The sequence below is a fragment of the Leguminivora glycinivorella genome, chromosome 19, assembly GCF_023078275.1.
Source record: "Leguminivora glycinivorella isolate SPB_JAAS2020 chromosome 19, LegGlyc_1.1, whole genome shotgun sequence".
NCBI classification, from domain to species: domain Eukaryota; kingdom Metazoa; phylum Arthropoda; class Insecta; order Lepidoptera; family Tortricidae; genus Leguminivora; species Leguminivora glycinivorella.
The window spans coordinates 15913125-15926442 of record NC_062989.1 but is presented as its reverse complement, the minus strand read 5'-3'; the positions used below and the strand labels follow the sequence as shown (position 1 = coordinate 15926442).

General features: G+C 38.3%; 1 protein-coding gene across 1 annotated transcript; it reads right to left on the bottom strand.

Moving 5' to 3' along the window:
* Window positions 1–7655: 7655 nt before the first annotated feature.
* LOC125236384 lies at window positions 7656–9571 on the bottom strand. Its single transcript, XM_048143169.1, has 2 exons — window positions 9243–9571; window positions 7656–8894 (listed from the first exon to the last, which is right to left on the bottom strand). The coding sequence occupies exons 1-2, from the start codon at window positions 9323–9325 to the stop codon at window positions 7997–7999; spliced, it is 981 nt and encodes a 326-aa protein (XP_047999126.1). The 5' UTR covers window positions 9326–9571; the 3' UTR covers window positions 7656–7996.
* Window positions 9572–13318: the final 3747 nt, after the last annotated feature.

Genomic DNA, 13318 nt, shown 5'->3' with positions numbered 1-13318 from the left:
ACCACAACAGGGGAGAAGGTATTTCACTCCAGCCTCGTTAGATTTTAAAAACGTTGTATTTATCGTGATCAGCGACCCGATAAACCATAAAAACGATACCCATGTTGATTTTTGACTTTATCACCCCCTTTTCACCCTTTTAGGGGTGAAATTTTCAAAAAACCTGAAACACGTATTCAGTCATATTTCTTAAGGAATCTTCCTGTGAAGTTTCGAATAAAATAGTCAAACTAATCTTGTTTCCCCATACAAACTTTGAACCCCCATTTGACCCCCTTAGGAGGTGAATTTTGGAAAATCCTTTCTTAGTGCTCCTCTACATTATATAAGGAACCTACGTGCCAAATTTGAAATCTCTAGGACCAGCGGTTTCGTCTGTGCGTTGATATGTCAGTCAGTCAGTCAGTCAGTCAGTCAGTCAGCTTCTTCTTTTATATATTTAGATTAGACTAAAACCACATTACATATGGTTACATACCAATAAGGCCTAGTTACCATTCGGGTTAGAAGGTCAGATGGCAGTCGCTTTCGAAAAACTAGCGCCTACGCCAAATCTTGTTATTAGTTGTTAAAGCGGACCCCAGGCTACCATGATACGTGGTAAATGCCGGGATAACGCCAGGAGGATGATGATGATTCTCCGTGATTTTATCGCTGCTGAGTAGTGCCGAGTATTAGCGTATAAAAAACCAAGAGTGAACAGGCATCTTCTGGGCGAGCTCACTCCATCGTAGGCCACGTCTTTGCCTTTGGCTAGTCTGTGGCCAAGAGTACGCCCATTTATAATTAAAAAAAAAAAAAACCAATGGTAGTCACAGTGTCTTCGTATTCTGTACATAGCTCGAGGCAGAGCTATCACGATGGATTACATTTGCTTTAATATTATATTTAGAGGGAAAGGAAGGTTTTTGTGTGTTTTGCCCCGGGCGTGTCGCTAGACATTAATTAACGTGACGCTGCGAATATTACTACACTTTTGGGAAAATCTGTGGAAAATGTTAGGAATTTTGTAAAAATATTTTTAACTATAAAACTCCCGTGAGACTCAATCATATAATTTGAGCGGGTTTACTCACGTTTTGATTAAGTCGAAAAACGCTCGACATGTTTCGACCCATATCGAGGATCTTTTTCAAAGAGTTTTTCGACTTAATTAAAACGTGAGTAACCAGTTTAAATTAAATATATTACTTATATGGATTTGGATATGTCTGTAAAAAGTGTAATTTGGGTTATTTGGGTTAAGTTTACAAGCAAAGAGTGAAGAAGTAGGTATAATAAGTAAGCCTTGGTATTTAAGCGCTCAGGTATTTTAAATATGTACTTACAGTATATTAGTTAGGGTCACTTGCACCAACAAAAATAGTTGGTTAACTCGAGGGCACAGTATAATAAAGAGTACTATCGTACAGTATGGCCACTCCCGCTCCCCGCTGAAAGTGCCGCCCACCCCCTCTCGGTTACCTCACAGTTACCGCCTGTCAAAAACGCGAACAGTCGACCTGTTGTCATATCTCACTCATACAAGCATGGTACATACGCGTTCACCTAGACGACCTTAGAATGTGTGCTAGGAACGCGCCTCTTTCATATATTTGATCGCCAGTGTCCGAGATGTGCCGAGGGTTAACCCACCATTTTATATGGAATTTGACAGTTGACAGCCCACTAACTTTGAGTTAAGTGGGCCTTACAGTAATGTTTTATTTCAGTAACCTTAAAAGTTAAAATTAGATAAATAAGTCGAGATTATTTTGGGATTAGTTCAGTTAAAAGGCCCCCATAAATCCAATGGATCCAACCTCGTTAAATTTTTCAATAGTCACTGTAATAAATTCAACGAAGTATTTAATTTAGTATAGTTTGTTTAGTATTTACTATTTAGTTCTACAAGAGCCACAAGGTGCCACAAATACATCAGTACAACTGCCAAATTGCTCCTTCAAGCAGTTTTTTACACTGCTGCGGCTTCTACGCAACCACAGTATAATAAAGAGTACTATCGTACAGTATGGCCACTCCCGCTCCCCGCTGAAAGTGCCGCCCACCCCCTGTCGGTTACCTGACAGTTACCGCCTGTCAAAAACGCGAACAATCGACCTGTCATATCTCACTCATACAAGCATGGTACGCGTTCACCTACACGAGTTTAGAATGTGTGCTAGGAACGCGCCTCTTTCATATATTTGATCGCCAGTGTCCGAGATGTGACGCAACAAAGTAGGTAACAACTCTAACAACGTCTGTATGCATTTGTAATAAGAGCAATTACGCTCATTACGACGTGACAGTGAGTGACATGACAATTTTATATTTGTCATGGCGTCGTGTGGGTAGCGAGTGATGTCTTAACCACGGCGGGAATGTGAGAAAAATACTCACGTTATGACTTCGAAATTTAAAATACTAATATACGCCCGGTTGTTTTATGCGATCAACGCAGAATGAGGAGGCACATTGACATTTTATCCCGCCAGGCGGCGCCTGTGGAAGTGCCTAGGCAAGTAGGCATGTGACTGTCATTCCTATGTGAGAGAGAGAAAAACATGTAGTAGTAAACTAAAATTCACAATTCTGCGGACTAAATTGACAAATGACTGACAGATGAAATGTTACCAGGAACAGTGAAATAAAAATAGTGAAGGGTATATGTCGATAACAATATATCGACAAGTTGTAAAGTACAAATAACAGACTAGTTTAAATAAAAAAAATACGTATTTTACTTTTAAATACAAGGTAAACATTTTGTTTTGTTCGGTTTTCGAGGTAGTGGATGGATAAAATGCGTTTTTACCCACTAGTTTTATAGCATAAAAAGGTATCCGAACCAGTAAGTAAAAAAAAATATGTTGTCCGACAATGAGTAGTCTTTATTCAAAATATTATTCATTTCCAAGCTCCGTTATTTCGTCATCTTCATCATCATCATCATCATCATCAGTTACATTTATAATGAAACGATCCGAGACATTGTCCACTAAATGGTCGAGTTGTAACATTTTGTCCTCGGTTTTTATTATGTGATTTACACAATCTTTTCATCTTTCGGCTGTAACACAATAATTATTGTAATAATTCATTTGTAAAGATTCAATAAACTATCATAATAAATATATAAATTTCATTTACATTATTGCTGGTTTGAAATTAACATTTTATATCTAATTAGGGGTCTACAGACCTTTCGATCTGTCGAAATCACAAAAAAAGTTGGTATATTGATTAAAAGATCAAATTGCCAATTTTATTGTACCGTCTGGGTGCACCTTAAATCTACGGTGTAATAATAATTTTAATATCGAACGGTCTCATAGCGAAGAGTCTCGACCAACATCTTAAGAGACTCTCGCTAGGTGGCTGGATCAAGGGCCAGATGCAGAAGGCGGTGATCTTGGACACGGCGCGGATAGTCCGACGGTTCCTCTCTCTGCAGCCCTAACCACCGGCAGCTTGGGCCCTGCCCCGCTGCTGGCGGCACCCTAGGTTAGGTTTTTTATAATGTGTTTATATGTTTTTTATATTGTTTTGTATGTGTTTTTGTATTTTACTTTTATATTCATATTATAAAAAGCTTAACCTAAGAAGCAAAATAAATAAAGGAAATATTTTAATATCGATAAAAACGACACTAGCCAAACTGTGGCAACATTTGTTCACACTTACTTGTCAATTTGGTCCGTAGGATTATGGATTTTAGTTTAGTCCAGTAGAAATTAAAAAGTGGCAATGGCAACATCGCAAGTCCCGTTTTCTCACACATATTGATTTGAAAGGGATGGCAAGGAGCTGCAGTCCGTTTGTACTTATCGGGCTTCACTTGTTTAGTTAAAATCTTAGAGATGCCTACTCCTTATAATAAGATACAATCAGTCTTGCAAGTGACAAGCAAAGTAACAGTTCAGGGGGTCGATTTTTGAGTCTCACGGCGTTCGAATTCAGAAAATTGTCACTGAAAATAATAGGCAATTCACCGTTTTCAACCGGTATTTTAGTGACAGTGAGACTCAAAAGTCGGCCCCCAGGGTCCAATCCCGCCCGAGAAAGATCCCCACATCCTGTTGACAGCAAGTCAACGATCTCGCAGCCTTGAGACCAGCTAACAGGGACTAAATCTGATAATGAACGACTAATTAGGGTCACTGAACCCTTATCTACGCGAGTTTTCGGGTCATTCGAGAACGTAGGTATAAACACATTGCAAATATATTTGCAGTGCAGATTATTAATAGATTCTGAGGTTACCCTCAGTTGGGTATTGAATACGTTTTCAATCATTTAACCGATGTTTGTCATGGCATCTAAAAATACCATGCTACGCACTCGTCAAGATAACTGGTACTGGAAATTCAAATCTTTGACAGCAAGGAACTGTACAAGAACAGTATGCGGGACAAATCATTAAATATACCTTGCAACTTCTACCCAGCGTACGTAGCCGAATGGCATTGGCACAAACGTTCACGAAACGAAACGCTCGTAGATCTCTATCGCTTTTGCGTATTGGCGCGACAGAGCCAGACTACCTTTCGCGGCGTTTCGTTTTCGTTTCGCGTCGTAGAAATGCCATTCGGCTACGGGGCCTGACCCATATATCTGCAACTAGTGTACAATTTGTACACTACTAACAACATTATTTGCGGTAGGTACTGAAAATCTATGTGAGTCCGTTTTAGTGCACCTTTGGCTGCCTAAGGGACCGGCCACACTTAAGAGACGCATGTCCTGAGGTGCGGAACGGACGTCCGCGCCACGCCGCCTGAATGTAGGAGGAGGAGACGTTTTTGAATTACATTCAGGTGGCGTGGCGGAGACGTCCGTTGCGCGCCGCAAGACACGCGACGCCTAAGTGGGGTCGGTCCCTAAAATGAGTACAAGATGTAGGTACAGTAGAAACCAACAATCAATTCTAAAACCATCGTGAATTCATGACAATGCGCTGTCGTTCAAAAAATGTTAGGCACAACCAATTTGCCTCCATTTGGAAGTGTCACGCTATCAAAAGCGCCGAAGTTTCATTTTAGTGTCAATCGTGTCACGCAATACATATGACGAAATAGAAGTAACAATAGACTTTATAAACTGAAATAGATACCATACTCTAAAGAAAAGGCGATCAAGCCCACTGGTGGCGAAGCCGGGAATCGAACCCGGGTCTCCAGCTATCGCGGCTGACGTGTTCGACCGGTACACCACCCCGACCGCCATTTCGACGGGTACCTCGGCGGTCAGGGTGGTGTAGCGGTCGAACGTCGAACACGTCAGCCGCGATAGCTGGAGACCCTACTAAATCATAAGGACCCTTTAAACGTGGAACGGCACATTACGATCTAGATCGGGCGAACAAGCGATCGCTGATTGCGTTCGTTACATTACAACATCGGTCGGGCGGCCATGACTCTGCCAAGGCGAAAAGAAACTGCGAATTCAATGTTATTGTACCTACAAAAAACTCATTAATAATATCAATAAGCGCTCTTGAATGAAGTCCGCCGCATTGAAAAAAAAAACAAGAATAACCTTTTTTTTTCAGTATGACCTGGATGCAAGCCTTCATTTCATACCCTTCATTACGACGATTTTTCTTCATGTTTCCGAGAGCGATTGAAATGAAAACAATCATTAACTTTTACGGTACGCTATAACGCTACCCTTAACATAACGCATAAGTGACTCCCGATGTTGCTTATGTCCAATGGGCAACGATTATCTGTGCTGTAATGTAACTGGCATGACACACAGCCAAGGTGTGATGTTTTGAATACTTTGGACCTTTTCTCTTGCATAAAACTTGCAGTTGAAACAAGATTTTCATACTTTTAAAGCTATATGTAATTCGTATCACAAAAAAAAATGATTTTCTCCAGTTCTGCCAACGGAGCGGATATTTTAACACAAAATCAATATGGGGCTGTGCTGGCCAGGAATAGCGGTGACCCTTCTGTATAGTCTAGACCGTCTATGCTCTATATTAACTAGTATTTACCTCCGAGTTTGCCTGTGTGACCTCAAAGTTAAAATTAACTTGTTAGCGAGACGAAGTGGAAATAAATGAGGCATATGACTCAAGGATGATTTTTTTAGAAGAATTTAACAACTGAAAACTGAGTAGGATTGTGAGTAGGATAGGATTTCATAGATTGCGAGATGTGGAACTTGTGGAAGCCAATTATATGTATAGGAAAAAAAAATTAACAAGCAAAAATTTCCTATTCCTAGGCTTAGAATAGGACATGGAAAAGCTAAAATGTAGTAGGAAATGGTTTACATTATCATAAAAATAATATAATTTAGTGTTTTCCCTTCCTGAGCTTTTACTGTCAAATAGATTCGTGTTTTATTGTTATTATGGCACTTTGAAGAAAATTGATTTCCTGCCAATCCCATCCCAAGTAGCAGAGTGCCGGTAGGTATTGTTCGAGTTTCACATGACATAACGGATGTTGTGAGTTCGACTTGTTCTAAATACAAATATCGTCAGGTTGCAGTTGTTACAAAAATGTCCCCATTTCCAACAACAAAATATTCATGTCCCGTCCCGTGCGCTATTCACTGACACTCGGATACAAAAGCAGCTGATCTTGTTCGTACGACGCGACGTTGCCAGGCCGCGTGGAACGTGCTGCGTTGCCGCTCCGTGCACGCTTTGAGTAAATATTCGAATTTCGAACTTGTTTGGCAATGCGAATCGGCGAGTTCTCGAGCGGTATCGTGGAAGTGATAGATGGGAATGAATTTACATATTTTCATCTCTGCTGATGCTGAGCGACAAATGGGGATGCGAATTTATTGACTTGTATAAAATGTCTATGTCAAATTTATAACAACATAGAAAGTGCCATTAATAATAGGCTTTTAGAAGATGTATTGTGATAGGCTCGACCACGGCTCGACCCTCTACTAACCAATGAATTGAGTTCGATAATCAAAGGAATAAATAAAATAAATAAATATTGGGGACACCTTACACAGATCAACTTAGCCCCAAATTAAGCAAAGCTTGTACTATGGGTGCTAAGCAACGATATACATACTTAAATAGATAAATACATACTTTTATACATAGAAAACATCCATGACTCAGAAACAAATATCTGTGCTCATCACACAAATAAATGCCCTTACCGGGATTCGAACCCAGGACCGCGGCTTAGCAGACAGGGTCACTACCGACTGAGCCAGACCGGTCGTCATGAGCCAGACCGGTCGTCAAAGTGTCAAATAACATTAAGTATTGAAAACATCCCACGCAGACCAGACCAGACAATACTAAAGAGAATTGAATAAGTAAGAACTTGAGTTTTTTTCTAGGTATTGTTACTGGTTAATGCGAAAAACGTTTTTTTTCTTGTATAACCAGAACCACATGGATTTAGAACAAGTCCAAGGTTCTGCCAATATTGATTTTTATCGGAATGGAAATTAAAATTAATCGAGTGAGCCGTTATTTTACGCGATTTCCTATAAGTCGTGTGTATAACGGTACACACCAATTAATTTAAACCAGTACCTTAATTTTGGCTATGTGGATTCTGGTTAATTAGCCGATCTTGAAAGCAGGTTTTTTACTCTGTGGTAATAATTGGCGGAAAGTTGGGAAAGTACAGATTCAAAATGGGAACTTAAGGATGAGAAAAGATGAACTGAACCACAACTGAACGAACGACATTTATTGTTTTACTTATAATGAAAACTTTCTGCAGCTTCCGTGTTTTTTGCCTACGATTTTTTAAATAAAAAAAAATCAGGATGATGCAATTTTTGGTAAAGTAAAACAAGATTGTTTAATAAGTATTAAAAAAAACAACTTTTTGGCACAATCCTTTCCTCACAACAATATTTGACTTTGAATTTAATTAGATGAATATCTTAACAACTACATATTTATAGAATATCACAATCAATATCGCAAATAGTCGCTTTGTTTACAATGTTAACATGTCACATTCAGTCAATAGAATAACAATTATAATTTTAAGATTTATTTATTTAAAAACTATCCCGGTTTAGTTCTCTTCTCTTCTATTTTAATAGGATTATCAGTTACATCAACATCATCATCCAGTTCACGCTTAATACCTGACGTTGTGGCTTCTTCCACGGTGAAAAATGGCAAATTCATTTTAACTTTAAACATTATTTCACGTCCATCTATAGGCGATTGCGATGGCTGCTCATTTCTTTGGCGTTCGGATAAAGCCATCACAATATCGTCAAGTACTAACGCATTCGGTTCTGTTTTTATTTCTGGAACATTTTCACTCTCATTTGGTTGTATATTTGGTATTTGGCTTGTTTTTGTTGTAGGTATATCCGTTTGTAATTTCTTTACAGCTATAGTAGGTATTACAGGTGAAGGGGTTGTTGGTTTATTATTTTTTCTGAAATTCCTTAGTCCAACTTGGGCTGGTGCAACAGGCTTCGCGGTTTCTGCTGCAGGCAATGAGTCAGTTTCTGGTACATTAGTTGAAGAATGTTTTAAAACATATTCTGCAGTTCGATTCACATTAGGCACAGGTATATTAATAGAAACCTTTTCAGGCTCAGGCTTTTTTACGGGCCCTTTCTTAGTTCTAGAGTTGTAGTAACTCGCAGGCGGTATATCAATAGTGCTTACTTCTGTCCTGGTTAGTTTATGTAGCATCAGATTCGTTCCATTGCTAGCTTGATACTGATCCAAATCTTCAGTGGAAGTGCCTTTATCCTCAAGGTTAGTGTTTTTGTCTGTATTTGTGCCCTTGTTGACAATATGAAGGACTGGTAAGGCTGTAGCTATGTTGTGCCAGGAGATGTGTGCTTCGCAGACGTAGTAGTATTTTAGCAGGTTCAGTCTATTTCCATCTACGTCGGCAAGGATGTCAGGGCGGTTTAGAGCTCGTAGCCATTCCTTTGATCTGTAAACATATTATGCATAAACTTAGCAACATTAAAACATGGTTTCCATGGTTACATTAACATGTAAACAAATCCTTCTTCTTAAACAATACAAGTTTAGTTTTTAACACGTAATTTAGTATTTTAATTCATATAACGAGGGTTTACTGGTGAAACCCGATAAGTTGAGCAAACTGGTTTGGTTTTCAAATTCGAACTATGTGCAATTTCCACAATGTTGTTATTTCAAGGACTAATTATTTCGATTTATCGGGTTTCACCAGTAAATCCTCGATAAATTACTTCTTGGACCATAGTTCATCTTTTAACAATTGGCGTAATTTTATGTAAGTATATATGAATCTTACCGTGCCCTACAGGTTGGGAAATTGTAGAATTTGACAGCGGCCCCGCTCTTTGCTTTGCAACCGTACGCGCAACAACGTTTCATTATTATACGTAATTCGTAAAATTTTCCATGAGAACTTTAAATACATCCGCTCGTGATGGTATCTGAGCGCGGACTGGCGTACCAGTTCCACTCACAACGTTTCAACCAATCAGAATCGTCTATAACGATTCCAAATAAAAGACGACTAACTGCCAACTCAAATCTACAAGAACTTCGACTTTATATCCACTCGATAAGGCTCAAATTGAAACGCGCGGCGTGTTGTTTTGTGGATCCTTCTCTATCTAAACGACTGGCGACTGCCGGCAAACGTAGGACGCTCAACACAACTTGATACTTGAACGGTGTTTGAATCTTACCAATTATACTTTGTAATTTTATTTTCATGGGAATAATAACAGTTTTTTAAAAGATTTATATGGAGTTTAAAATAAATTATGTATTAATAAAATATTCACTCTCTTTAAATAAATAAAGAATTGAGCCTTTATATATACGTCCTGCTGCTGGACCAGGCCTGAGTTGTGAGAGGGCTCGGGATAATATAGTAATTTACACTATTTATTACATTAAAAATTAAAAGTACTTATCACAATGTAGTTAACAGGTACTTACGACATACGTTAAAGACATTTGTAAATCCTGAATTATGCATAAAGTATATCTTTATATTAGGGATGTTACAGAGGTGGTTTTATCGGAGCCGAAGCCGGAACCGGAGATTTTAAATTTGCATTAACGGAACCGAAATCGGAACCGAAACCGAAACCGAAGCCGAAACCGGAACCGGAGATGTATGTTTAAGCCGCGGAGGAGAGAAATTAGTACCTAATTTTTCTCCTTCGCCTGCGTCAAGTAATAAAATAAAACAGTGGTATTATTATTTCGTATTTTTTATTGTTAATTAAAAAAGTACCTTCATACAAATCAGTACCTACCTAGGTGTGTAGGTATAGTCTCGACATTATCAAACAGGCATGGGAAATAAAAATGAACACCTTATTGTACGATTGAAAATGTTATAGCACAGGTATGTAATACATACATACAAGTCCAAACCTGTTTTCATAGCCAGGCACGCGCCGCGTGCTGCGGCCATTAAGTTTCGGTTTCGGTATGACTTTCGCTTGAAATCAATCGGAATCGAAGCCGAAGGTGTGAAATCAACCGAAAGTTTCGGTATATCGGAACCGAAGCCGAAGCTCCGTAACATCCCTACTTTATATTAGGGTTATAATAGTCTACATTTACTATAGCTTCGGCTTGTCTGACTGTCTCTCCAAGATATTTTACTCACTATATAAATAAGAAAAAGAATCCTTTATAGAGAATAATGTTTTTTTTTTGTGACAGCTTGGCCTGTGGCATTTGTTTTAGTACTTGTAGTCCCTAGGGATCTCGTATTTTTTAATGTATGTGTTTGCGACCTTCACGCGGCGCAATAGAATTGAATGTCGGCTGCTCGCGTGCGGTCCGTTTGTTAATGTAGGTAAGAATTTAGAATGGCGGCATTTTGTGAACATCAAAGGAGTGAGCCTTCTGTACTTGTACTATTATATATTCTGTGCTTCTAGAGAACTGCTGTTATATTTTTTTTTATACAATATTTTTGTTATTTTGTTATATTATTGTTACGAACGGATACGATTTTTTCCTTGGTTGACGATTTTTATAAGTACCACATGGTTTTTTAAAATGTTAATACCACGTTCGAAACGCTTTATCAAAATTGCTGAGATCTTAGCCTGGTCTAATGTAGAAACTTTAAAAGGCAAAAAACCATTTCCCTGTAAAACATTAGTGTAAAATACTCACTGGTGCTCCCACACCGGCTGTTTTAAATATTTTATAACAAGGTGTAACGGGACAGCACGATGGCGCGATGACGCGCTGTCCCTGTCACACCGTGTTATATAAAACTTATAACAGCCCAAATTGAAACACCATCCATGCTTCCGTACTAATAAATGGGAAAGTCTGTGTGTCTGTTTGTTTGTCCGTCTTTCACGGCAAAACGGAGCTACGAATTGACGTGATTTTTTAAGTGGAGATAGTTGAAGGGATGGAGAGTGACATAGGCTACTTTACTCGTATGTCTCTTTTTAACGCGAGGGAAGCCGCGGGCAAAAGCTAGTCCATACTAATATTATAAATGTCTGTCTGTCTGTGGCATCGTAGCTTCCGAAATCCGAACTTATGAACCGGTTTAGATTTAGTTTTTTTTTTTGTCTGAAAGCTGAATTACCGTGTCTTTATTAGATAAAAAAAACTTATACAAAAAAAAAAAACTTTATTTCCTGGCCGGGATTCGAAACTGACACCTGCGATTAGATCTAGATACTGTGTCTCCGATCCGCTTACGACTGAGCTACGTGCAATCGATGCGCGGGCGACGAAATTAACGACCATAACTTACATTTACGAACGAAAGAAAAAACGCACAAAACTCCAAAATTCGCATTTTCCGGGACCTAAGGCTAAACTACATCGATTTTTCACCCCCCGAAAACCCCCACAAACAAATTTCAGCGAAATCGTAGAGCAGTTTCGAGATCGTCAGTATATAATATATACACAAGAATTGCTCGTTTAAAGGAATATTTTATCGTCCTTCGGCGAACAGATACAATAGCAACTCATTCACACCAACAAATACACCTATAAGCCACCTACTACTCCATCAATATATACGTATACTAGCGTTATCCAGTTATCACAGCGCGTCTGGATCGATCGACGCGACGTTGTCGCTCCGTGCGTATTATTTTGTTGGCAGTTGCGTCACCGTTTTTTAACCATTGTCTGGTAGTCCATTAATCAGATGTTGGCGCATTGTTTCTGAGTCTGGTTAATTTGTTAGTTAATTTTAACTCGTTTTTTAGTTTGGATGTTCGACCACAATAAGTATCAACTTCAAAAAATTATATATCTCCAAGGTTAAAACTATACCATACATTTGAAGAGCTCTATCAAAAGTATCAAAGCAGCTTAATTTCTCTTTCTACTTAAAGTACGAACCGTGGTAACAATAAGTCCATACAGTAAAAAATAAAAAAAATGAAATAAACCCCGACCGCGACATAGTGGACCGATTTTCATGAAACATGACTAAGAACACTCCCTAACTAAACTTTCAGACAAAAAAACTAAATCAAAATCGGTTCCATCCGTTCGGGAGCTACGATGCCATAGACAGACAGACACACACACAGACAGACAGACACGTCAAACTTGTAACACCCCTTCGTTTTTGCGTCGGGGGTTAAAAATAGTAATGTAGTAAAAACTTGATAAAGTGTTTTCGTTATTAAGGAACATTAAATTAAAGAATTAAGTATCTATGTTCATTGAATGTCCTTTTAAAATGGACACTTTAGCATGTACTAATGGATTAGCTACTAGATCGTTTTAAACTTTTTCTACACTGAGAGAAATTTGCATTGTAGAATTTAACAAGTTCGACTTGTTGCAGTTTTATCCGTTTGAATCAACCAAACGTATGTTTAAAACAATATGTGTCAGGTTGTTTTTAAAGTAAGTGCTGTAAATAAATTAGATATAATAAAAAAGAAAACCATGTTATCAATATATTTTGCCAGCTCCAATTTTTTGAAATTGCCACGTTTTTCGGGCTCAACTTTCATTAGCCAGACTCTATTAAACGTATTAAACAATTTAATTCATCTTAATTTTCTGGTCTTATAAAAGTTTAACATTTACAGAAATCTGTAGTTTGTAGTTATCACTATTTACTGTTATAATCACCACCGCCTCTCCACGCTACACGCCGTATCAAGGGATTCCCCAATAAACGTTTGTATACTGAATTAAAATGTACGTTATTGTTAGGTAGAAACACGTTACATTACAACTCACGAAAAACTGTTATTGTCGGCTTATTTGTTCATCTGAAAAAAAAACTTATATTTAGGAAAAAAAACCAAGGTGCTCGGTTTTTTCATGTTTTTTCTTTTTCATAATTCTGAAAAAAAACACTTGGTTTTTTTTTCTATTTACAACCCTAGGTTGTTT

What these genes read in the sequence shown, in the direction of transcription:
- LOC125236384 (XM_048143169.1), bottom strand. Translation starts at nt 9,325, where the DNA reads ATGAAACGTTGTTGCGCGTACGGTTGCAAAGCAAAGAGCGGGGCCGCT. An exon ending in TTCCCAACCTGTAGGGCACG is followed by an intron (nt 8,895 to 9,242) that starts GTAAGATTCATA and finishes ATATGTTTACAG; the next exon opens with ATCAAAGGAATGGCTACGAG.